Source organism: Mustela nivalis, assembly GCF_964662115.1.
Source record: "Mustela nivalis genome assembly, chromosome: Y".
Lineage (NCBI taxonomy): Eukaryota > Metazoa > Chordata > Mammalia > Carnivora > Mustelidae > Mustela > Mustela nivalis.
The window spans coordinates 35,974,337-36,002,126 of record NC_139041.1 but is presented as its reverse complement, the minus strand read 5'-3'; the positions used below and the strand labels follow the sequence as shown (position 1 = coordinate 36,002,126).

General features: G+C 48.5%; 1 protein-coding gene across 3 annotated transcripts in view; it reads right to left on the bottom strand.

Annotated features, from left to right (window-relative positions):
• The window catches only part of LOC309856954 (polyprenol dehydrogenase-like), a 140,486-nt gene that overhangs the window by 23,648 nt on the left and 89,048 nt on the right, over positions 1 to 27,790 (bottom strand). For all 3 annotated transcript variants that reach the window (XM_082718762.1, XM_082718764.1, XM_082718763.1), the window contains exon 4: positions 10,357 to 10,458. In XM_082718762.1, the coding sequence (XP_082574888.1) occupies positions 10,357 to 10,458 (102 nt within the window). The remainder of the gene's footprint in view (positions 1 to 10,356; positions 10,459 to 27,790) is intronic.

Below are 27,790 nucleotides of genomic sequence, written 5' to 3'. Positions count from 1 at the left end.
CCCAGGTATGCACCCCGGCCGTCCCTGCCCCAGACTCCATTCCAGCCCTGTTATTCCACAAACACATCCACAAAAATCCACCAACACATATGCATATGTTGCATACGTTTGCCTATGTTGGAAGTGCTCATGTGCATTTACACACATGTGCCCACGTAACCACAAACACATACGAACATATGCATTATATGTTTTCAGGCATATCTGAACGCCCGTACTAGATGTAGTTATGCAAAAATATCCGTGCGTGCGTTGGTGGGTGAAAATGGGCTTCTATTTATAAGTGTGTGAGCAAAGGTATTTTTTTTTTAACATATAATGTATTATTTGCCCCAGGGGGACAGGTCTGTGAATCGCCAGGTTTACACACTTCACAGCACTCACCATAGCACATACCCTCCCCAATGTTCATAACCCAACAACCCTCTCCCTAGTACCCCCTCCCCCCCTCAACCCTCAGTTTGTTTCCTGATATTAAGAGTCTCTTATGGTTTGTCTCCCTCCTGATCCCATCTTGTTTCATTTTTTCGTTCCCTAGCCCCCATGCCCCCCCGCCGCCACCTCTCAAGTTCCTCATATCAGGGAGATTGTAGGATACTTGCCTTTCTGTGGTTGATTTATTTCGCTCAGCTGTCTACGGCCACACCACCCTGAATGCACCCAATCTCATCTGATTTATTTCACTCAGCATAATACCCTCTAGTTCCATCCACGTCATTGCAAATGGCAAGATCTCATTTTTGATGGCTGCATAGTATTCCATTGTGTATATATACCACATCTTCTTGATCCATTCATCTGTTGATGGACATCGAGGCTCTTTCCATAGTTTGGCTATTGTGGACATTGCTGCTATGAACATTGGAGTGCACGTGCCCCTTCGGATCACTACGTTTGTATCTTTAGGGTAAACACCCAACAGTGCAATGAGCAAAGGTATCTGCATACACCTCAGTGTTCCCACCTTATGTGCTCACATATGTATTTATGGGTAATGCACACATGTCAATGGCCGTTTGTGCAGGGCTCCCACAAGTTTCTGGTTCTGTGCGTATTTTGAATTTGCAAATGAATCTGTACTTGTGTACAATGTGCATGCACACAGGCATGCCTACCTTATTTGTGTGTATTTGTACATGCTTGGATTTGAGGTGTATCCCTTTCTCTGGGTAGATGGATTTGCATCTCTGTATCTGTTTGTATTGATGTGTCTTTTACGGGGACATACAGGTATATATTTGCAAATGTACATGTGTGTGCGTAGGCACTTCTATGTGTAATTCTCTGTGCTTTTCTATACATGCAGACAGTTTTCCTGCTGGATTGCAGGATCCTTCCCTGCCCACATAGACCACAACGCATGCCCCATCACACCCATGCCCACGCAGGATGCGTTTGGTGCATTCACGGCCCCACACATCCTGCCCCCATGCAAGCTTATCACTTGTGGGGTGCTCAAGGCAAAGGAAATGTCTGGTCCAGGCTGTGGGGTTCACGGCACAGTATAGTGTTTTGGGTGCAGGAAGGTGGTAAGTCACATTAAAGAGGTAGAAATGAATGGATAAAGAAGATTTGGTCCACATATACAATGGAATATTACGCAGCCATCAGAAAGGATGAATCCCCAACTTTTGCATCAACATGGACGGGATTGGAGAAGATTGTGCTGAGTGACATAAGTCAAGCAGAGAAAGTCAATGATCATATGGTTTCACTTACTTGTGGAGCAGAAGGAAAAACACGGAGGACGTGGGGAGATGGAGAAGAGAAGGGAGTTGAGGGAAATCAGAAGGGGAGAGATGGACCATGAGAGACTGTGGACTCTGAAAAACAAACTGAGGGTTTTGGAGGGGAGGTAGTGGGGTTGGGTGAGCCTGGTGTTGGGTATTAAGGAGGGCACGTATTGTATGGAGCACTGGGTGTGGTGCATCAACAGTGAATCTTGGAACGTTGAAAAAATAAAATAAAATGAAAAAAAAAAAAGAGGTAGAAATGAGAGCCCATGACCTCTATCCCCCACACACCTGCTAAGCTAAGTGATTTTTTTTCAACGTCCCTGAATGCCCAGCCCTCTGAAAGCACATCCAACAGATTGAAAATAGATCCCCTGAGCTTACTACTTCCTATAAAACATCCCTCGTGTAGACCTACAGGGAGAAGACCACCATACATCAGGAAACAAAGCCACGTGGGTCTCACACATCCAATAAAAGGTGTATTTAAGAAGATCCACAGTCACTCAACTCAGCTGAGAAAACATTCCCAAAGGGCACCTGGCATCCATGGGTTTAAGCGGATGTGACGTCTGGCATTTCAAGGACAGGGAAACATCTCCCTGGTGATGCCATTTTCTTGACTATTTTATTCATCGTAAGGAAGCCAGAAAAGCAGAGCTGGAGGATGATAAGATTCCCAGTTGGAGGAACATGGCTCCTCATGACCACTTGGCTTCTACAAGGCTGGCTGAGAGGGAACCTGAGCTCGACGCACCTGTAAACCAGTCTCCACATGGTTTTGATACTTGCTTCCTTGGGAGAGGGACTCTGTGTTCCATCCCTTGGATCTTGACCCACTCGTTAGCTTTCTGTAATGAGTACAATGTAGCAGCCGTGACAAGGCTGGGTCAGGAAAGAAGGAGCGGCTCCCACCTCGTGGCTGGGAATGTTGGGAAGAACCAGCTTCCCTTAAGAAGACTGGCTGGTGCCTGTGAGACCGCCATATTGGAGAGGACTCATGGAGGTCATCTGGCCAGCCATGCAGCTAAGCCTGCGTGCCGGGCAGTACCCACTTTCCAGCAGTAAAGCAAGGACATCTGGACATCCACCCCGCATGAGCCATCAGATGAACAGAAGCCCGAGCTCCAACTGCACAGGACACCCAGACCTAGACCCGCCCAAATTCCTGTGTGTCCCCAAACTGCAAGCAATAGAAATGTTGATCTTTGAGCCACCGGGACTGCACATGGTTTGGAACACAGCAGTAGCCACTGGAATATCATGGCATGCATAAATGATCGATTCTTGGGATATCATGGCATGTGTAAATGATCAATTCCTAGAATACCGGTGCATGCTTAAATTATTAATCCCTTAGATACCAGTGCATCTCCATTTTTATCAACTCTTGGCATATTGGTGCACGCCTAAACGATCCATTCTTGGAACATCATGGCATGCGTAAGTCATTAGTTCCTGAAACAGTGTGCATCCCCATTACCCATTCCTGGAACATCCCTCTGTGCCTAAATGATCAATTCTTGGAATATCTCTGCGTGCATAAATTATCAATTTCCACATTAGAGAGCCCCATCTCATGGGACGAATGACTGTCACTAAACTCAGCCTTCTAAGTATCCAGATTCATTGGAAAAGATCCCACATAATGGATTAGGGGATGTGGGGCTCCACGGGGATTATTAAGAATTTGGGGGTGTTGCTCTGCAGCGAGTTCCTAGTTCCGAGTGCCTCACAGTAACTCTTGTGAGTTACTCCCTTCCTTGCGATGGCCTCTGGGTGCCTGGAAGTTGGTAGCAGAGAAAATGGCTAGGGGACTCTGGTCAGCCGATCCTCGGGGCAGGTGCACGGACCTCGGGGCTGAAGTGTTGGACTCATTAGTTTTTTCCAGGGTGCACACGGTCCAGTACGTGGGAACAGGAGCTGTAGGACAACCGCAGCCACATCTCCTGAAGACTTAAAAGATCCAGCTCATTGCATTTCTATTACGGATTATCTACAAGAACGTACATGACAAGCTAACGTGGGGCAACGGTTGAGCTGGGGTGAAATGCCAGCATGGATCTTCGTTGGACGCAAGTTCTGGTGACAGATCATGGCACAGATTCACTGACCCGGCCTCTAAGAATGTGACCAGAATGACGCTTTGGGCCAAGAGCGAGTTCAAGGTTACTCCAGAAATCATAAACAGTTTTTGGAGCACATTCTTGGAGTCAACAGCATCACTGGAGAAAGTGTGCTTTTAAAGAGCAGTGAGAACATCACTGCCATGCCTACGGGCGGTCACCTCCGGGGAAATGTCCAATCCGTTCTGGGGCTCAATGGAAGCGAAGCAGGGGAGTCTCGGCACCACAGAGCCTGCAACCAGAGCCATCGTAATCCTAATCTAATCCACAATTATGTCGCACATCAAGAAATCTCCAAGTCCGTCTCTATTCTAAAGCAAAATGTCCCAGACACCTGCCTGTGAAGACCATCACTGATCTCAGATGATAATAGGACAATGTTCATTGAATGTCTCCTATGTCCATGGACCTGCATTTGTGTTTTTCAAATACTCCTCTTACATGAGTGCTGTAGAAGGTTGCCCCTTGATAGTGAGCATTGCTGAGACTTCCGTACCTCCCTTTGCTGGCCAAAAAGTGGGAAAAGGAACAATAAAAGTATCTGCTCACGGATCCATGTGTTTGACTGGGGAGCAGACTTGCATGTAGAACAAGGTGTTGTTCTTTATGGAGCAAAACAATGAAACAGAAAAGGTACGTCCTAATCCTGGGGAGGAGACCGAGTTGTGTGCCTTGCAGAAAACAGGAAAAGCACAAAAGAGACAGAGAAGGGGGCCCTCTCTGGCTGGTGGCACATGGCCAGATGATGGCCTCACTCTACTGCATGAGGAACACTTCAGAAACACCACCTTCACTCCAGGGAATGATCGCTACCCCTGCCTTCAGAGCCACTGTCCTCGCCCAGCTCTGGATTTCACTGGCTTACGCAGTAGTGGCACTTACTAAAACCAAAGACGTCTGGAAGCTGGAGACCATGGTAGTCAGGAAACGGATATAACAATGTGGGGAGAGGGAAACAGAACATTCTGGAAGGGAGCAATGAGCGTTCTGATTCTGCCTGTAAAACATGAAAAGGGAAAGGCTGTCCATGGGCCTTGGAGAGGGACCCCATAGGCCAATTAATGCCTCGGTTTCCAGGCAACACTAGTTGGCCATGAACCTACAAGGGCACAGGTACTGGGGTTGAGTGCTTAGGGGATAGTGAACCTATAGTCACATGTGGGCCAGTCACAATGTCTAAACTGAAGGCACAGATATGTGTGTTCAAAGTAATTCTTTAATGTCAACACCATGGGGAACACATTGGTGAAACCCATGCCCAGGCTCCATATTCCCATTTCGATTCTGGAATAGCTTTCCCCATGTTGTCGTAAAAGACAAACCAGTCACTTTCCCCACACCCCGTGACGATGGGAAGGACCCAATTGTTTACTGAGTATGTTCCTTAAACAGGTAACGGGTCTTGATTGAAAAGTACCATGCGCTTGGTTCCACCATATGTACAGGACATACCAAGGACACCTGAGAGCAAGCGCTTTTCAACACACAACTCTTGGAAGAGCCTGTGGGTAACATGCTTCTGGGGCATCTGGCTAACTGGAAAGCCACTGTTTTTCTCAGCCTATTTCCTAGAACCTCATGAAGAGCATTTGGAGGAACAGAAGTGTCCCATGCAGGAGAGGCCTTGCATGCCCACAGCTTTCAGCCTACTCTTTGGGCAGATCCAGGATCACGGTAAGTCACGTCAAGCGGCACTGCAAACACCCACCACCAGAAGAACATCCAACTGCCTTCTGTTCTAGGGAAACCCATCACACGGCAGAACATGGAGAGGAAGACACACTGGAAAACAAGCAGAAGGCATCGATGACACGTGGTCTACACCCATCGGGTTCCAACAGTCCATTGACGCATGCATGCGTGTTGGTGATTCACCAGCTTCCGTGCTCCTGGAAGGGAGACCAGAGGACGGCAGAGCCTGTTTTGCCCAGGGAACGCCAAGTGCATATAGAGGAAAACTGCTCAGGCATCTGCCTGCCCAGAAATGGGTACCATGTTCCTCCTCGCTCAACTGCTCTGTAGTTTTCGACGGGTGCCGATGCCATCAGTATGCACCTGGTGAGAATCGTTTACTTCTCAGAGTTATTTTACTTCTCAAGGGTTACCACTGCCATATTTATTTTTAGTAATTCTTGACATTGGGAAATGCATCCATTAGACGTATGGGACAAAGCCCTACAAGGGTAAAACATCAATTCCGTGCAGTTATTTCAAAACTATCTGTGATCAGGTGTGGGCATGGGAGAGTCAATAAATGAAACTTGGATGTGAATAGACTCTAAATTCTGAGCTGGCTCTGCAAGAGATACACTATCGATTCTTCTTGTGTCGGATAAATTCTCAGCTTGGATCCCGGGCTTCCAGAAAGAGGCAGTCTGGTTCTATTTTCATCGCACCAGCCAAGGCAAACACCATTTCCCTTCTGAAGTACTTAACATTTACAACATCTTGATCGCTCTTATCTTTTCTTTAAAAAAAAAGGTTTTATTTATCTGACAGAGACGGAGCAACAGAGCATAAGAAGGGGAAGCAGCAAAGGGAGAGGGAGAAGCAGGCTCCTTGTTGAGTGGGGAGCCCGATATGGGACTGGATCCCAGGACCCTGGGATCCTGACCTGAGCCAGAGGCAGATGCTTGACAGACTGAGCCATCTAGGTGCCTCAGTCTTATCTTAAGAATTAAAAAATGAGAAAGAGAGAGAGAGAGAGAAGAAAAGCACAAATTCTAACTCTTCTTGGACCTTGGGAGTCCCTTTGTGGAATGCGGTGGGGCTGTATTCCAGGAGATGGGATACATGTGGTCCTGGGAACCCACATCCTTTCAACCAGTTGCCTTGGTGGGAGGAGGTAATATCACAGAGGAGGGTCTCGGGCAAATAGTTTTGGGAAATTCTGCAACCCCCCCCCTTGAACACCAACCATGCCATGGCTGGGGTCCTCTTCTGAGAAGACCTGTGGTTGGAACACCCGTTTGCATCTGCTGACTCCTCCAAATATCTCCAAAAGAATCTTGACTCAGAATTCCCATTGCGCACAGCAAGGAGGAATACTCATGCACAAACCAAGGGGAGAGACACACGGGGAAAGCCTTATCTTCCTGTAAATCAAGGTAAGTCTGGGCACGCTGGGCTGGAGATGAATCCATGTGCAATCCTGACTGCACAGCCCTTGCCACCCCACTGGGCCCAGAGCCATCTGTCCCTGTGGCCTTCCTCCCATCCTGGGTTCCATGCGATGCCACTTCAGAAGCCTGGGGCTTTCCAGGCAGATCACATTTGAGATGGCGTCTTTTCTTTCATTTACACTACCCTGTTGTCATACTGTAAGTGGTACTTCCCGGGGTAGGTTGAAGAACTCAATAACTACCTGTTGAGTATCTGTCTCCTTTGCTAGAGAATGGCTTCCATGAGGTCAAGGGCGCTCATTTATGACTGTATTGTTGCTACCTGTGAAGTACTGAGCTCACATAGGTAGGTGTGGTGGGCTGAATGATGACCAAGACATCCACATCCTGAATCCCCATGTGAGAGACAGAAGAATGTCTCAGGATGTCCACATCCTGGTCCCCATGTGGGAGACAGAAGAATGGCTTCAGGGTTGTCCAAATCCTGATCTCCATGTAGTGAACAGAATAATGTCCATGTCTCGAACCCCATGTGGGGAGACATCCTGGTCTCCATGTGGAGGACAGAAGAATGTCCCTAAAACCATCCACGTCCTAATACCCACAGAGTGGAGAGAATAATGTCCCCACAGATGTCCATGTCCCGGTCCCCATAAGCAAGACAGAATAATGTCCCCACAGACATCCAGGTCCTGGTCCCCACATAGCGAAGAGAATAATGTCCCCACCAACATCTATGACTTGATCCCTGGGTGGGAGACAGAACCATGTACCCCACAGACATCCACATCTTGGTCCATGTATGGCAGTTGGCATCCCCAAACATGTCCACATCCCATGCCCAGTGTGGTGGACACAGTAACTTCCCCAAAGATGTCCACATCGTGATCTGCAGAGAATATGTGTCCTTAGATGGATAAAGGGACTTTGCCAATGGGACTGGATTAGGGACATGGTGTGAGGATCGTTCTGGAAGACCCCAGTGGTCCAGGGTCACCACATGTCTTCACAAAAGTGAGACAGGAGGCTCGAGTCAGAGAAGGTCTGTGTGGACAGAAGCAAACATCACAGAGAGACAGAGGGAGCTGCTGATGCTACTCCTGTCGGGGTGGGAAGCAGCCATGAGCCAAGGAAGGCTGACAGCCTCTAGAAGCTGGAAAAGGCAAGTCAATGCAAGAGAAATCAGGGAAATTTCAAGGAGAATCAAGGGATTTTCCCTTAGGGCTCAGGGTTTCCACAGTGCACGTGTTGTGTCTCCATGTGTCTTGGGCAGGGAGAAGCCATGGTAGGTCTTGAGCACAGAGGAAGGTGTGTGGGGAGCAAAGTCTGGGGGATGTGAAGCCAATGTATGGATGGGATTCCTTAGAGGGAAAACAGACATGGCGTACAGAGGGTCCAGCCTCCCTGGGTGGAGGTCTCCAGAGAAATGTTAGACAAGCCAGGCATGCTTGGTTTACCATCTGCAGAGAAGAACAGGGACCATGGTAGGACCACTGGGGTCATCCTGAAAGTGAACATCAGAGAGTGAACCACGGGGCATCTGCTGATGACCCCTGTCTTGCATGGACAGGTCTATAAAATCTCACAAATTCTGGACATGTGCACTACAGTGGTTTCATCCTGCTGCTTAACAATTGCTCCAGGATGACGAGCTCTAGTCCCTAATGACTGAGGGTTACGTGGATTGAGGAGAGAAGATGCGCACTTGGATCGAATCCCTCACTGTCCCGACAACTCGTGTCTACACGGGGCAATCCATAATATTCTAATTCTCAACATTTATAATAGTGAGGAACGCCCTGACCAAGGATGCTCCCACCAGCGCCAAGACGGAGGGATCCCAAATCACTGATTTCTGCAAATAAATTAAAGGTGCGCCCATTTTGGGAAACCTTGAAAAATATCAGAAAAGGTCCGTGAGGAAAGGAAAATCAAAATCATCCCAAGCCTTCCAACGAGCACCACCAGCACTAATAACACACACGCAGTGTGGTTTCCAGACTACGTAGGTGGAACTGGTGTTAGTTGTACCTTTGTCCGGCACCCACATGTCACAGGTCTACGTGTACGCATCTGTATGTGTAAACAGGTCACGGGCGTCAGACCCTCTACGTTGTAGATGCTACACCTTTCCCTTCACTGATAATTTCCAAACAGGTGCACTGGGCCGAAGCGTGCCTATCTGCACCCCCTTCCCGCCCACCAACCCCATGGATATGACAGAAAACATTAAAATGTGTGAAGACGAAGAGAAAGAAGAGAAGGGGACGGCAATCGAATCCCGGAAGCCAGAATCAGATGGACTAATACGATGTAGCCTTACTATGTAGACTTAAGCTCCCTCTTCCCCGCAGATTATGTCCCTATTGTCATTCTCGTGATTTCTTACTAGGGTACCTTCCCTGGGAAAAGGACTTTGGAGAAGAGAGTCAAGCAAGTCTCTTTAGTTGGGGAAATTCGCCTGGATTATCCAAATGCATTAGGCAGAATCGCAGGGGTCCAATGGTAAGGTTCTCCGTGCCGTGCAACAGATGAATAATTTAGCAAATGTTTTACGTATTTTGGAAAGAAGGTGTTGTGGTTTGACTGATGGCTATGCCTTTCACCCTATTAATATTACCGTTTATGTCCTCAACACACGACCAGCCAGTTTCCAAGTCTCAAAGCGATGTGTGATGTTCTACCAACACCAGTGTTTCTCTGCCATACTTCCGACCGTTCCCGCGTTCTACATGGATTCAGTCCAGACACGTTCATGGCACTGCCTCCTCACTGTGGAGGGTTTGGATGAACCTCTACGACATCTCTTGAATGTAGCAGGGGAAGAAAGCAATGTCTCGGGCACCAAGATGGGTCCAAGATGCCCTTAAGAGCTGAGCGTGGCTGAAAGAAAGGATCGGGGTCAAGGTTGGTTGGTGTTGAAGATGGACAGGTGGGCACGGTGAAGGCAAGGGAAGAGGAGATGTGGACTCCACATGTCCATTTGACGAGTACTGGCCACAGGGAAGAACTCAAGAGACAGTTGGGCGTAGAGCCCACATACTGATGACCTCCATGGGGACGTGCTGAGGACTTAATATGGTAACATTTATGAAAATGCCCAACCAAAACAACATTCATGACATACCTAATTAGCTCACATGAGCCAGTGAAGATATGGACTTCATACAACGTATAATCAGGCTTACCATCATTTCAAATCGATTATGCCCCTGACAAAAGCCATACGCAACAGTGAAGCCAAGCCTCGGTGACCACAGCACATAGACTCCCGAATTTCCATGGAAATCCTGATTTCCCAAAGAACATCCATCCCGGGACAGCTGGTGTGCATGTCTGCATCAGAGCTCAGCTCTGGATTTCCCCAGGACTCACCATTGTTGACCAGGACATGGAGAGGGATTTTCTTCTTCTGAAACGTCTGGACAAACTGCCGGATGGACTTCAGAGACGCCAGATCGCAATATAAAAACTCCACTGCGACAGGACAGAAACACCGGATTATCTTTTGACCGCCTACAGAGCCTACAATGGTTTCTAAGTAAGTTAAGTCCCATCGCACTAGGAGAGGGACACCGGATTTTAAAGATGAAGGTACCATGCAGGAAACGCACCCTATGAAGACACTATGTGAGTCATGCCCTGGATGATACCCTCTCCTTGAGTGTGGATGGGACCTGTGACTTGCTTCTTGTCAACAGAGTAAGGCAAAAAAAATGGAACATCAGTTCTTTGAGTAGGTTCCATTATATGGCAAGGATGATGGGACGTCACTCCCAGGACTGCATTTCCTTAGGTAAATCCCCTCTTGCGAAGGTGGGCGGGAGAGAGATTTTCCTGCTGGCTTTAACAGAGTAAGCCGCCATGTTACGAGAGGCCATGGGTCAAGATCCTTCCAGTGGCTCTGGGGAGCTGAGAGCAGCCCCTGGCCGAAATCAGCAGGAAGGTCAGAGCCTCAGACCTACAACCTCAAGGAGCTTCAGTCGTCAAACAACTGAATGAGTTTGGAAAGGCATTCTGAGCTCCAGAGGGGACTCAGAGCACCAACCATTTGCAGCTGACATCAGTCCGCTGGGTCATCCTCTGGCATGACGGTCTTTGTACGGGGACATCACTTTGGGTCTCTGGGACCAGCTCTTGGGAACATGCTCCCTTGGATGTTGGTTGCAAGACCCCAGAACAGAGGGGAATGCAGGTCCCATGCCCAAGAACCAGCGGCACACAGCCCGGGCACGAGACATGTCTTCACGGTTTTGTTGTTTTGTGCTTCTCGTAAAGCACTTTAAATATCACAACACGGAGGGAGGGCCGCCTGGGTGGCTCAGTCAGGTAAGCATCCCACTCGGTTTTGAGCCTTGTGGGGCTTTGCACTCAGAAGGGAGCCTGCTTGAGACCCTCTGTCTCCCTCCCTTTCCCTCTGCCCCTCCCCTCCCCCTGCTTGGTCGCTCTCCCCCCTCCAAAATAAAGAAATAGATAAAACAGTAATCACAACACAGCAGAGCCAGCCACACGCACTAGGTTGGGAGGGTACATATTTTGGAACATGTATATTTGATTTCACTTGGAAAAGACATTTTAAGATAATCTACAGTCCCCAGCTTCTTCCGTGTGAAGAACCAAGCCGCTATGTGCCACGTCGCGTGACCACTGAGGACGAGGAAGGACCCGTTTTCAATATTTTCTCTAAAGAAATACGGGGGCCGCTGGGGAGGGCAGGTTTCTGGATCAAAGCCCCTCCGAGTGAGATCTACAGATGGGTTCCATCCTGGGAAGTGTTTGTTACCAGTCTGCCGTAAGACACAGCCCAAGATCGAGAACAGTGTTTAGAAAATTAAAAAAAAAAAAAAATCGAGAGTCATTTTATGTTTGCTGAATCCAATGATTTAAAAAAAGCAAAACTGGAGGCTCCGTTTTGCGTGTTTTTAAATTTCATTTTTCTAGTAATTCATGTCGGCCCCATCTACATCGGTATCAATCTGTGACAGATTTGGGAAAGGGGTTTTGCCGCAGATGGTTTGGAAGCGTTGCTCTAGAACATAGTGCCATCTGGATTGGCATTCTCGAGACACCATTCAAATTCTCCCCCAACATATTTATGAGGATAATTTTTTTTTTTAAAGGGGGAAATCTACACTGCTTCCAGTGATGAGAATGGGTGATAACAGGGTTGGTCGACACACAAGCTCAGCTTCCAGGATGAGAGCACTGTTGCTGCATCTTTGTAAAGTCAGAAGATCATTTTTCTTTGATCGCTGGAGGAAAGGGTTCCTAACCAGCCAGAACCCAGAGAGCCAGCTTTCCACCTAGAGATCACTACCTTCTGAGGCAGCCGAAGGGCTTGGCTCCATGGTTGCCATCAACACCGGCTTTCCAACCTTAATTCAGGAACTACTCCTCTCCCACTGTTCGTGCTACAAGATATCACCGGCAGGAAGGAGAAGGATCGCGCTGTGGAAGGGGCTGACATCGCATAGGGACTCTGAGCCCATCAATCAAGTCCCACCATTGGGGTGGAAAGAGCGGTCACTGTAAACTAGAACTCATCACAGGGTCCATCCCCGACAATGGGAACATACAAGACACGTTGCAGGGCATGGGTACCACCTCTGTTGAGCAGAAGCACCAAGCTTGATCTCAGACAAGACAAAGGAAGTCACATTTCTTAGGAGCTCAGCTGGCACACCCACCTAAAATCTGCATTTTTTCCACCACGCAAGCCCCACAAAGTGCATTGGGAAACGGGGTGAGGGTCATTGATCCAGCAGGGCACATGGAAGCTGGAGGTGGGAGAAGCAGACACGGGTGGTGTTTTCCATTCTACCTGGAATGCCATCAGTGGTACCTCCCACTTGCATTTAAATAATTACAGAAATGGAAGACTTCCCCATACCTCTCAGGGGCAAGAAGTACCGTATCTGTGAAACATGACTGGAAAAATGGGAGGTATACCAGCCGTCCGTGTAGACAGAATGGAAGACCCAGGAAGGAGGCATGAGCCCCGAGACCCTGGTCCTGATTCAAAACCAATATGGCGGCCTCCCACTGGTTGGCGGTGGGTGGGGGGAAAGTGAAGTCTTCTCTATGTTGATTATAGTTTTAAAAAGTGAGGATTAGGGATAAAAAAGGCCCAAAGTTACCAAACAAGCAAACGCAAGGGGAGGTTGACCTCATTCGTACAAAGCAGGGGTAACTCAAGACTAAACCATGAATGGGACCCAAAGACTTAACAGGTAGAGACTCAATACTTGACCCATATGATGTCCTCTGGTAAGCCTAACCCTAACCCTGTGCCTTTTCCCAACACATCTTCACAGTTACCCAGCTGCATTCTCAAGAACTCTTGCATATGCAGGGAGAGACACCAAAGTCCCGATTCTTACAAGAGGATTCGCACGGGCCCATCTTAGAGCATCTGACAGACCAACAGACGAGCAGAGGAACAAGGACCCAGAGAAGGCTGTGATGAGGACGCTTGACAACGCTGAAGAATGCCAATTTACAAAACAGGGACGGGTCTTTTGTAATGAGGAAGATTTTATAATGATGGGTTCCTCATTCTCTCTATATTAATATGGGAAGTTGATAACAAAAAGATGAAAATTTCAGGGACAGGAATCCTTTTCTGTGAAAATACCGATTATTATAGCCTCATCAAGGCAATTAGGAGTAATCAGACCGAGGAATATGACAGCCACAAAAAAATGACAAAAGAACAGGCATCCGGGAAGTGGCTGCCGGTGTTTCAGCAAATTCTTTTACACTTTGAAAGAACAGACAATCGCACCTCTACCGACGGACTCCAGACAGAGGCACGGAAGCGCGGAGTTGTTTCGTTTGATGGCGTCTGCGTTGTCGTGACAGAAAAATCTGCAAAGACGCAACACCAGAAGGGAAGGACTCGGAATCGCAGAGCACCTGACCCCGCGGGTAACATCTGTACCCACAGACGAATAAGTCGCAGACGCAAACGGAAATTAAAAACCCGTGCGGATGATCCAAAGTGAGTGCGTCTAACAGGAGGGGAAAATGCAGAAGATCATTTCCGAAGAGAATGCCCGGCAGGAAAAGCCTCCTAGAACTGCCCGTCACTGCTCGCTCCCCCGCGGGATGGAATCGGGGGTGAGTTTAGGAAGAGCACGCCCCCTGAAAGGCGGAGAGGCATTGTTTGGGGGGAAAGGGCATCCCTCTGCAGGAGACAATGACAGCTCCCAACCCTGTCCCAACAGCAAACAGGTCTGTCCTGTGTCCAGGGTCGGCCGGTGCTAGGAAACTCTGTCCTGTTCCCTGGTGGGGAACAGAAACTCTGCAAACGGGGCATGGAGCATGCCTGTGCCTGTGTGCGGGGGGGGCGGGGGGCAGCCAGAGCCGTCCTGGGACCCAACCCCACATTCGGGGGGTTGCCAGCTGCTGGAGCCGCTTTAGGCAAACCCCAGGGCAGGGGTGGGAGGCACTTGGAGGAATGGGGACCTACAAAGTGCGGGGGGTCTTCCCAGGAGGAGGACAGTGTCCTGAGCACTCCCTGCCCCTGCCACGTTGCTCTGCTTCTCGGAAGAAAGAGTACGTTTGAAGCAGATGTGGCGGTGGCTGTCTAGGCTCCTCCTGTCCTCGTCTGCTGAGACCTGAAATCCCGCCCTCTAGGTCTGCAGCACACGCAAGCCTGTCCCCGAAAGTGTCTGTGGTGGGGGGCGGGGGGAGCGCTGTGCTAGAAATGGAGAGACCAAGGCAGAGACAAACAGAGAAAATCAGCAAGACACAGACACAGAGACACAGGGAGACAGACAGACAAAGGAGACAGACAAGTACAGAGAGGAAGAAAGAGACAAAAGGAAACAGAGACAGAGACAGAGGGCGACAGAAGGACAGACACAGAGACAGGGAAAGAGAGAGAGACACACAGACATAAAGGGAGACAGACACAGTGAGAGAGAGACAGACACAGAGATAGAGACAGAGGCAGAGACATAAAGAGAGAGACAGAGACAGATAAGGATAGACAGAGAGGGAGACAGGGAGACAACAACAAAAAGACCATCAGAAAGAGACAGAGAGAGACAGGCAGACAGACAGACAGACACAGGTGCACAGAGACAGAGAGATCGTCAGAAATAGTCACAGACAGAGACAAAGAGAGAGAGGAAGGCAGACAGACAGAGAGGCAGAGCTCCCTGGCAGGGAGGGAGCAAAATGAATGAAGGAAGGAGCATTTTCACGTCCCTCTGGGGGCTCTGAGGCCCCACCACCAGGGCTGAAGGCTGGGGCTGTATTTCCTGGGGGGGGGGTGCTCGGAGGTAAAGTCCCCAGAGAGGTAGGCTGTGCTGACACCATCCAGGCAGAGAGGAGCGTCAGGACTCAGGCATCCATCTGGAACGAGGTTCATGCAGTTATCCAGATGCCCACCCCAGAGCCCAGGACCCTTCGAGGCACTGGGGTCCCACACGGGGTCCCAGCCAGCAGCTCGGACAGGACAGTACATGTCTCTACACGGCACACCACATTCCCTCTCTTTCCAACACACGGAGGCATGGTACCGTTTGAGCGTCCTGTCTGGGCAGTCCTCTACAAAGACCCAAGCATCACGACCCAGCCTTACAGCCAGCGTCCAGGGCCCTGCGCTGGGTGGCTCAACCATTACCATTCTTTGTCCTCACAGGGACTCGTGGGCAGAGCCAGTCAGTGCATCTCGTCCTCACCCACCTGCCCAGCCTTTTGCATTCAAGACGTCCATTCCTCAACCAAACACGTCTTACACATCGGATGTTGTCTTAGAACCAGCTTGAAGGGGCAATCTGTCACCCTTCTGTGCCTACTTGAGTGCTGGCTTGTCTTATCAAGGCAAACTCCTCCTTGGAGAGTCTCCCTTACAGACAGAAACTGTCCGTACACACGCATATGTTCCCACACCACCTCCAGGGAAACCTATTTTTTCCTGGTGTCCCCGAACAGCGTCATCTCTCTAGAGATACGTGGCCCAGCCATCCAGCACTGTAATACCCTACAAATTCGAGCCCAAGCCGCTCATGTATAAAACAACAACAGTCACCACCCCAAAAAAGGCAACAACTGCAACCCAAGTCATGAGGTTTGGTATGCGTTCTTGTCGAAAGGCGTGGGCTTTTCAGATCACAGAGTAGGAAGACAGTTGCGATGCCCACATTTATTAAGAACGTGGGAATTGACAAAACACACCTGATCTGCCCCCAAGAGAAACAGCAGGTGGCCCCCAAACTGCTTTCAACAAAAAGAGAAAAAGGCAGCTTGGAACCAACATATAGACAAGCCGATGAGGAAGCACTCAGCGTGTTGCATGGGAACGGGGTTTTCTAAAGAGTTTGGAAACAATTCCTTCTCCGAGGAGGGGAACCGCCCTCCTGCAGATCTAATTTGCTTGATGCCCTGCCCCCAGGGCTGCCCCAGCCCCGATGCTCATGGGTGGCTCATTAATGCAGGTGTAGTGAGGATGTTGTACGTGGCTGAGGTATTAGACCATCCCAAGGACATCACCAAGGGCTTCGTGCCTGCTGGTCAGCACGGTGAGCCTCTTAAGACACAATTCCTAGGGAGTTCCCTGCTCAGATCCCATGACAGCGTCTACACAGCCAACCACGGGGGAAATGCAAATTGAAATCCCAAGGGGAGGTAACCTTGCACCTGTGAGCGTGCCCATCACCAAAAGAAAAGAGGTGATGGGTGTTGGCGACCCTGGTGGGCACTGTGGGTGGGAATGCCAACTGGGGCAGCCCCTGTGGAAAACACCATGGAGGTTCTTCACAGAGTTAGAAACACAACTGCCATGAGATCCAGCAACTCCATGTCTGGGTACAAGAGAATGAAAGCAGGAGAGTAAAGAGATATGCTTCCTGACATCTTCTTCACAACAGTTAAGACCTGGAAGCAACCCGAGCTCCCATCGATGGATGGACGGATAAAGAAGACGTGGTCCATCCACACAATGGAAGACGACTCAGCCTTGGCACAGGAGATCCTGACATTTTTCCCAACATGGGTGGACCTCGAGGACGTGATGCTCCGTACGAGAATTCAGAGGAAGACAGATACCATGTGATCTCACTTAGGTGTGCCATCTAAAAACGTGGAACCCATGGAAACACAAAATGGCAGACGCCGGGGGTTCTAGGGATGGGGATGGGGAGATGTTGGTCAAAGGATATAATGTTCCACCTGCACATCCTCAGCACAGTGATGAGAGTTAACAGCACTGAATTAAATGCTGGAATTTACTGTGTGGAGATCACAAGTGTGTTCACTGCATATACAACATGGGAGCTTCATGAGAGGATGTGTTAACTGAATAGAATACGGTGATCATTTCAAAATGTATGGGTACCATAAATTATCATGCCATGTACCTTTAAAAAAATCACCTCGGAGGACCTAAAATACACAGGTACCTCCATGAATACCTCAGTCATTTAAAAAAAAAATGCTTCAAGGGAATTGCTTGGTGGCCAGAAATGGGGGAAAACAGGACCCTAATAAATGCCTTCCTGTGCTTATGTAACCAGCATGCTACGTGATGATATAGGTCAGTCAGAGGTGCTAAGAAAACAGGTAGAAAAAGGACAAGCATCAGCCACGTGGGGTGCACAGTGAAACAATGGTACCTAATCAGGTTTTTAGGACATGAAGAGAATTGCTATCTACAGCATCTGACCTCCTCAGAGGCTCTCAGGCTCCCCCTCCTTGCTCGCTGCTGAGAAGGGAGTGTAGTTACTTGGGTGTAGACAGCAGATGAATAGCTAGAACCCAGGGAATATAGCTGCACATCGGCCTATAGGACCATCCTCCCTCTGGGCAGGACTGAGGGCTCCGAAAGCCAGCTGGAGCAGCTAGCTACGCCGCGTAACAACACATCCCACACGCACTGGCTTGAAATGACTCCCGCTTATTATGTCCCAGTTCTTTAAACGGGAAGTCTGGGTTGGGGAGCACTGGGTCAGATGGCTTGGGGTCTCAGCTATGGCTTGAGGTCCTGTTCCAATCTCATTCGGGTTGTAGGTGAAATTCAGTTCCCCGAACTTGTAGGACTGGGGTCCAGATTCCTTCCACCTCCTTTTTTTCTCCCTTCCTCTCTTAAACAAGCTCCCCTAAAAATATCCAGACTCTGATAATCTCTAAATGAATTGGTTACATTCTTAATCAAGTCTTCAGACACAGAGGACATCATGAAACATACTAAATAGGTCAGATTTTAAAAATTCTTTGGGCACTATGGGGAGCTCCAGCATTTACCCCTCTGTAAATACTACCTCCGGCTGATCATGGTCACACTTTAGGAAAATTTCTGGACTTATTTCCTAAGAACCGAAATAGAGAATCCACGTCAATAACAGGTCTTTGGTTTTCGTTTGTTTTTACGTTACCTAAGAACAGGAAATCACTTTGTTTTGTTTTGGTTTCGCTTCTTGTTTTGGGCTGTCCCCTCTCCACTGACTTGCAGACAAACAAGACGTGATGGTGGCTGGTGCTCTGTGTTTACTTGATGAATATTTCATGAAGGAGGTTGTGTTGAGTGAGGACTGCCTCCCTAATCATTGTCCCTGAAGCTGTTCTGCATCCCATCAAGGGGAAGATGAAAACATCCCAGTATTATTTGTCCCTCTTGGAAATGATGGCGCTTCTCATCCTGAGCCAAACGCCTTGCCCTGCGTCCTTCAGCAGCACCCCCGGGGGCCCGAGAATCGGATCGGGGAATGAGGTCCCAGCATCTGCACGGTAATGACTGTCATTTCGCTGGGGTGCCACATCGATTTTCTGCATCATTTCCCCGTCGTGCTCGTAAAGCACACATTAAGATTTGGCAGACCCAATTCCTCAACGCCGTTAAACCTTCCCGAAGAACACACGCCATCGAGACACAGAACACGTTGTGTTTTTTCTTCCAAAGGACCACAGCGTTGCCCAACGGTGGACGCCTTTTGCGCAGGGGACCATCTTTTACTTGTTTCCTTTTTCTCCCAGGAAACTGTTTCCTTCCGCATCACACGGCTGAGACATGTCCACAGAGGACGGCGAAGTCTGGGCAGGGTGCTGGGAATGATGCCGGCTTGGTGGGAAAAAATGCGAAAGACGTTAATCGCCATGCAAGAACAAAGACACTGGGGTGAAACAGATGCCATTGCACAACACTTTCGGGTGAATGCGCGTCCTCAAAGGACCCGGGAAAAATGTCAGGGATGCTTTATTTTATTTATTCTTTTAAGATTTTATTTATTTATTTGACAGACAGAGATCACAAGCAGGCAGAGAGGCAGGTACAGAGAGAGAGGAGGAAGCAGGCTCCCCACTGAGCAGAGAGCCCGATGCGGGACTTGATCCCAGGACCCTGAGATCATGACCTGAGCCAAAGGCAGAGGCTTAACCCACTGAGCCACCCAGGCGCTCAGGGATGGTTTATTAATGCTCTCAGATTCATGCAGCTGTAAGACCACGTGTCTGTAAAAAAATTGGACGATCCAAACCCTTTCTAAGTGTAGTGTCACAGACATCTGACAAATCAGAGGTTATCTGTACATATTATTATGTATTCAAGGTAGGATTTTTTGGTTAAATGTTATTTACTTATTTGAGAGAGAGAGCAGGTTGAGTGGGGAAAGGAGCAAAGGGAGAGGGACAGGGACAAGTAGATTCCATGCTGAGTGCCTGACCTGAGCCAAAACCAAGAGTCGGATGCTCAACCGACAAAGCCACCCAGACACCCCAAATACAGAAATTATCTATGTTATATTTACATACATATATTTGCCTATTACATTTATTGTGGTATATATTATGTTATAGAAGATATAAATATCACAAAGTAAATAGGATATATTATGATACATAATATATAATATGTATTAGATGTACCATTTAATACACACTACATAGTAACAATGTACATTATTATGTCTCTATACAATACAAACACATAAAGTATATAATATATAAGGTACATATCCATATAGATACTTTCAAAAATCTTTCAAATAGGAAAAAATAAAAATTAGCACATTCAATTAAACTGCATGATCGGCTTCCAAAGAGCCGTTAGCTTGAGATGCCAGAAATGTTAAAGTCTGGCCAAATGATCTCACATGGAACCACCAGCCTGGACAGGACACTGTCTACAAAATTGGTAAATGCAAGAGCAGACCTGCACACCACTGGGTTTGTGGGAGGTCAACGGACATCTTTGGCTGAAAACGATGCGTGTGGAGGGTTTACGAGCTCCTGGGAGGAATATCGCAAAACACACACACCTGGTGTGGTCAGGAAGGTGAACTGTGTAAATAGGCATGTCTGTTCCGTGGGCAGAGAGGCGTGGTAGGAATTTAGGAATTCCCTATGGGTCTCTCCCATTTTTGCATTTCCTGCCTGGAAGTCACTGACTGTCCTTTATTGGGGATTACCTTTTGAAGTACTCACAAAGCAAACAATTTAGAAAGATGGATATAGAGTCTTTAGACCAACGGACACACACATACACACACACACATACACAATGGGGGAACTGCATGGTCTTTTTCTTCCGTGTCTGATCTAAATAGTCAACATCAGCTACAGTTAAAAAAAATACTCTCTGTTAAGAAAACAAAACAAAACAAAACAAAAAACTCTGGTTATCTTTTTTAGAAACTAATGTCAACTCAGTCCTTATTTTGTAAGGGTCTACCAATGTTTTCAAGGAGCAGACTTAAAATGTTCGCCATTTGTCATAATATTTGACTCCATCAGATCAGTTTTGGGTTTTTTTTTTTTTTTTTAGTATTTTTTCTTCTTTCTTTCTTTCTTTCTTTCTTTCTTTCTTTCTTTCTTTCTTTCTTCCTTTCTTTCTTTCTTTCTGCCTGCAGGCTATCTGAATTGCTTTTTCCTTGCCAATTTAAAGATACCCGAATGGTAATGATTTTAGCAGTAATGTTTGTCAGAGAACGATGTTTGGATTTCCTGTTGTACAAGTTCACGAGGTTGGCGGTAATAGCACTGTGATCAGAGAGGCTTACGAAACACACATTCTCTCCTTGTCCTGGAGGCTGGGAGTCTGAGATCCAGGTAGGGCTGAGGCTGGGAATCTGAGATCCAGGCGGGGCCGAGGTTGCTTCCTCCTGAAGCTTCTCTCCTTGCTATGTTCTCCGTATGTCCCCACATGGTCATCCCTGTGGGCATGTCTGTGTCCTCATCCCCTCTTCTTATAAGGACCCCAATCCCGTGGTATCAGAGCCCACCCCACGGACCTCATTCTACCTTAATCCCCTCTTCAAAGGCCTTACACCCAAATACAGATCCATTGTGAAGTCCAGGGCCTGAGGACTCCTCCGTATGAATTCTGGGGACACAATTCAATCCAGAATGCCTGTGGATGCTGAGATCCAGGTTATGAATGCTGCAGGTGTCTCCTACTTATGCTTCTCCAACCAGACGGTCTGGCTTGGTCATCCTTGGCACCAGTACCCCACCGTGGAAGGACGTCCGGACAGGGCGAGCAGGAAAGCCAGCCGCCTTAGAACAAGGTGGTGCAAGAATTCTCGGACCACACATGGCTTTGCAAGCACCTTGACGGAAGTGCTAAGAAAACACCATCGCCTTCGCTCACCCACACAAAGCATCTGTCAAATTCCAGACTGAGTATTGCACACCCCACAGAGCACTCAGGCACTGGTGAAACACTTTCCCATGAGGACAGGAGGGGACAGGAGTTCTCTGGGCATTTTCCAGAATGGTCACTATCCGCCTCCCACTGAAGCACAGAGTATTTCTCCAACATATATCATCAGAACCAGGCGGCACTCACGCAGGGAGATCTCCCGAAAAGGCAGCCCCTGCCCCCCAGACCAGAGTGAGCCCTGGGGATTCCAAATTCTCTGGCTCGTCTACACTCAGACTCCAGAAGCTCATCAATCACCCTGTAAGCATATCCATCTGTGCCTGGCCCCCTGGGGGCTTCTGCTTCCACTAACCTGCGATTCTCAGCATGCACCTGTGTGTACCTGTGTGTGTGTGTGTGTGTGTGTGTGTGTGTGCACGTGTGTCTACTTCTCAGGACAGCAGTTGGCCCTGTGATTGCCATTCTCATTCTCTGAGGATCTAGGAAGACTTGCTGGTTTTCAGTCTCTTGCTTTTTTGGAATGAGGACAGACTGGCAACAACAAACTCTACATGACAGAGCAGACACTAGGAGACACCTATTTCGGAGAGTCCCAACTGTTACCCTGCAGGATATGCTCTTGTCTCTCATTTATAAAGATGCTTCTTCTTGGCCCAAGAGTTTCCTCATCTCTGTGGCAGGAGAGACTTAGATGTTAATGGGAGAGAAAGGCCACCAGCAAGACCCTCCCCTGACTTGGTCCAAGGGCATCCCATGGGGATTCCCAAGAACCTGTATTCACACTCAGGCACATGTTCCCTGAAGGATGTGGCCCATCTCCAGGGAGGCAGAACAGCCTCATCACTGATTGGCTTCAGAGCTCGACTGCCTGAGCCCCATTCCACCTCCAAAGCCCTTGTTGGCTGGGCCACTTTGGGTAGGTCTGTCTCTGCCTTCGAGCTATGGGGTTGTATCATTCTGGTGGGGCTGCCATAATAAAGCATCATAGACCATACTTAAAGATGAGAAGGCCAGAGGCTGGAGATCTAGGATGAGGCTGCCCATGTGGTCGATGTCTGGTGGAAGCAGTCTTCTAGTTGATGGCCGCCATCTTGTACTGTCCTCCCATGGTGGATAGGAACAGGAGAGTAAACTCTCTGGGGTCTTGTCTTATAAAGACACCAACGCATCATGGGGGCGAGGGGAGTCCCACTCTTACGACCTCACGTAACACTACTTACCTCCCAAAGACCCACCTCCTAACGTGTTTGGAGTTCGGTTTCCACATGTGAATTTTGGAGGGGCAAACATTCACTCTCAGAGCAGGGTTGTCATTGGCAGAGTGGGGCAATGCCTTCCTTTTGGCGGGGGGCTCCTGTGAGGTGTAAATGCCACCGTGTGCCAACCAGGAAATGGCACAGAGTCTGCAGTTTAGAAAAGGGCCCATAAGCACGAAGTGGGAGTTAAACTTGACGGTCCTCTCCCATAAAGCCATTTGGCAAACCCAACATGGGAGTGCTGGAATCACACCCAACACTTACTGTTGTAAGTGCTTCTACCACAGAGACATGGGGATAATACTCTGGCCGCCCCAGCTTACAGCCATGCTATGTGTGTGTGTGTGTGTGCGCGCACGCGCACATGTGTGTATGTCAGGTCTTGTGTCTGCTTTGGCGTGTTCAGCTGACACGGCACAGAAGCCATCAAGAATATTCTTCAGTCTCTGTCTTGTCGAGGCACAGGACTAAGGAACGCTGTGTGTGCCAAGCTCTCCCAAGGGCTGACCATCAACTTCTTGCCTTTCTGGGTCATGGATCTGTGCAGCAGGGAGGCCATACGCCAACTCGCTGTGGCTTGCCTCTTGCCTTCATTCTATTTCTCTTTAGAACCTGCTTCTGCACCTGTTTCTAATTTAAAGTTAATGATGATCCGTGACGGGTCCTCACGGCGACAGACGCTGACTCTGTAAGTAGATGCTGCCACGTTCAGCCACAGGGTCAAAGCTCAGGTATATATATATACGCCAGAGGAAAAACAGGAGTCAGAATACACATTGCCCCACATCTTCCAGAGTCAGGGCTCTAAGAAAACATGCTTGAATGGGTTTTGAAATCACATCAAAATGGATTTTCAAGCTCAAATCCTTAGGCGGTGTCATGAGGGGCCCCCATGGTTGCTATGTCCCCAGAAGCCTATTCTCTTTCCTTTTTTTTTTAAAAAAAAACATATATATATTTTTTAAAAGGTTTTTATTTATTTATTTGACAGAGAGAGATCCCAAGAGGGCAGAGAGGCAGGCAGAGAGAGGGGGAAGCAGGATCCCCGTTGAGCAGAGAGCCCGATGCAGGGCTTGATCCCTGGACCGTGAGACCATCACCTGAGCCAAAGGCAGAGGGTTAACCCACTGAGCCACCCAGGTGCCCCGCCTATTCTCTTCCTGTACCTCTGGGTGGTGAGAGCAGAGCATGAGCAATCTGAGAGATGGCAATCTGCACAAAGGCGGAGGAATTCCACTGAAGGACGCCAAGTATAACACATTCTTCCTTCCCATTCCTCACTTTCTAATAAGGAAAGAAACTAAGGATGCCTGGTGTTCTTACAACAGAGCACCTACATTTGGCCAACAGGTGTGTGTGGCGCCCCACATTCATGCAAGGTGAATGTGTGGGGTCACACTTCATTTGAGGGACCCAGAGGTCGTTTCACGGAAGACGTGCCTACAGATGACCGTTCCCACAATGCTCTGGGTCTTCTGTCCAAGCACCATGTCGGTTCTTCTCCAGGTCTCTCGTCTCAGCAGTGCTGAGACAGATCTGAGTTTCCAAAGCTGGACCAATGGACAGTAAGATGGTGGTGAGGACAGCAAAGCCAGGGAAATCCAACAGGACACTGATAGGGACAGCTAAGTTAAGGAAGTCCAATAGGACAGCAGTGAGAAAAGCACAGCCAGGGAAGCCTGACAAGGCAGTAGCAGGGACAGCAAAGCAGGAAAATCCAGGACAGTATCAGGGAAGTTAAGCCAAGGAAGTCCAACAAGATAGCAATGGGGACAAAGACCCCAGAGAAGCCCGACAAGGTGACAGCAAAGACAGCAAAGCTGGAGAAGTCCACTTGAGGGCAACACCATGAGCCCGGTTGTGGAATCTGGTTGTGGACACCTTGCTCAGCTCACCATAGTCACCGACAATGACCAGGATGACAGGTGGATACAGGTATATCCTTCCCACGTTTGGAATGTTGTGTGTGGGTGGAGAACTCACCGAAAGCTAGAATCAGCCCAACCTGCCTTGACTGCCCGTCGGGTCTACGGATTGGATCACTTGAAATGTAAACCTAGCAAGTTGCACACCATCTTGGGAGACCATCATTCTTTTATTACATACACAGAGAAAACTGGCTCGGATTCTTGATATTTAATGCTTTTAATGGCATTGATATGACTTTCAAATTCTAGACCCCAAGGAAGCTGCCATTATTTTTTGCTTTGGTTTGGTTTTCCTGGGCTGCCGTTCTTATAATCCACCTAGCCAATGCCTCATGCCCATCTTATAGGAACAATATTGTCAATAATCTGTGATTAACCAACGTGATTGACATTGTGATTGACAATGATCAGCTCTTACTGCCTGCTGTCCCAGAGAGAAGGTTCTCCTTGATACTGATGACATATCAAGCCACAATGGAAACCAAAGGCAGAACAATCCAAGGGCAAGAAGCCGTTCACACCAAATGGGCTAAGAGAGCGCCATTTTGATTGCAGAAGTGTAGACTTGGAAGTCAATGAGAGAGGAAAAATGGGAAGCCTTCAGTATGAACCAGAGGGAAGGGGAAAGGACTCAGTACAGGGCATTCTAAATGTCTCCAAAATCTCCAGCGCTTATGGAAGAGGACGTAGAAGAGGTGCTGCCAAAAAAAACCCCAAGGTGATGATGGAGGGGTCCATGGGGTTAGAAGATGGGAGAAAATGGTCAGGCGCTGTCCACTCAAGGGTTGGGGTCCAGGCTTCCACACTTGGAAGCTGGGCTCCTTAACCTCGGTTTCTCATGTATGAAATGCGGCCAAGGACAGTACCCACCTCTGGGACGTTCTAGAAACAAGGTGTGCAAAGGTCTTAGCGTAACGCCCAACGTAGACTCAGTGCTCAGCAGCTACGTCCTTCACCCTGATCTTCCTGTTTTAGTTAGCTAGGAGAACGACGATTGTCAGGGGAGGGGACAAGTGAGATGTCGCGAGAGGCAGCTGGGAAAAGAACAGACGGACGGATTGAAGGCATCCATCACGAGGCCCCAGGGAGTGAGCCGCTCACGGGAAAGCAAAAGCACTGAGTAAAAGTTACTCTGGAGAAATGTACCAGGAAGAAGGGAGATGAGCAAAAGCCATATAGTGTTGCAGTGGTATTTTCACAGTGCTTTTTAAAATTAGGTTGCTAATTGGACAAATTAGGCATTGGCTAGGTGACAGCATGTGGGAATTAGCCGCTCTACGTTAGCCAGGACTCTGGGTAAACAGATGACGCCAAACACTTGGAGACTCACACACGGGCCCCAAAGAAACAAGAGCACCGTGTGCATGGAAATGCAATTTGTGTCTGCCAGCTGGCCCCTTCTCTCTGGGGCATGACCACCCCTCGGCGGCGGTGACAGCCTATTGCGGTGCAGCCCTAAGTCACCCGAGTGTCGATTTTATGCACCAGTAAAGTCACCTCCTTCGAACTCCAGCAAGAATACACAACAGTAAGTTTTCTTTCAGAGCGCCAACACAGTAGAGCTACAGAAAGCACTGCGATTTCCACATGATTTGGTCCAAAGTGATGGCTCAGACACACGGCAAGGCACTTTCATCTACCAGGATACTTCAGTGGACTGTGGACATGTCTAATTCTCGCAGCAGCGGTGTACGACATGCATAGAACACTGCCATGGAGGGAGGTTCACTTGAGTTGGGAAGCACAGGGTTTGTAGTGGGCGTTAGGTACACATGACTGACCACCTCCATGATGGACCTTCATCTCCAGCCCCTCCAGGGCTCAGGCTGATAGCACATAGCCCTTGATAGCACAAGACCCTCTCTGTAAGCATCACTGTTACCATAAGCTAGGGGGCATCTCCCAAGGCCCCCAGGTAAACCGAGGCAAGGCTTCCCATGAGCTTAGAGGTGACCTCTTAAGAGCCAGGGAGCTATGCTAGACCGTTCTTGGGCAAACTGATTCCTTTAGTCCACACTGTCCCCAAGACCGTGCACGCATGCTCACATGCACAGCTTCCCCAACACATCCAGGACAACCAGAGGTCTTGCACCAGATCAGGAACTACCATAATAAACCACCCCAAGATCTGGAGTTCAGTTGACCTTTTTGTAAGGAATCATTTCCTTGACTTTCATTTTTTTAACGGACTCTGAAGCCATCGGTTTAGAGAATTCAGTCCATTCATATTTAATTTTGTGATCATATTTGTGCTTATCCCCAAAGCTTCCTACACGGTCTCTGTTGTTATGATGCTCCCATTTTTCATTTCCTTAGGCGACATCAGGAAAGGGACCCATGGCAGGTCCCTTGAAGTAGGTGTGAGTCACAGAACGTAGTGTTTTTAATATTGTGCTAAGTTCTTGTCTTTTTTTTTTTTTTTTCCATAAAGTGAAACCTTCTTAGCTGCCTTAGATGCTTATCCTGTCACTCGGTCGGAGGGTTTAACCGGGAGGCACGGAGCTTTACTCACTGTCCCCTTTCTCTGCAATCCCCTGCAGATTTCCTTGATAAAGAGCATTTTGTTATGGATAATGCATCCTGATTATGTCAGACATCTGCAGGAACATTTATCGGGCAACAAGGTTAATTGCCTTTCAACAAACAAAAACAGGTTGTGTTTCCAGAGAAACACAATAAGGAGGGCATTCTGTTTTCTCTTGTACCCATTTTGCCACAAGTATCTGGGGGGTTCATATCAGCTTTTGGGGGTTTAGGGGGAATAATTGATAAGGTTGCATATATGCACAGCCTTAGGATGGGCCGGATACCAAGGACAGTCAGTAGACATTCTGTTCTCCCCGGAGGATCACGTGTGATGGGAAGAATGGTGGTTTTCAAACTGGAGGGTGTACTGAGTCACCTTGCTGGGGGTGGCGGTGGGAGGGTGGATTGGAAATACAGGTCAGGGGATTCACCTCTAGAGTTTTGGGCCCCTATAGGTCTGGGGTGGGACCTGAAAAGTGGCATTTCTGACACATTCC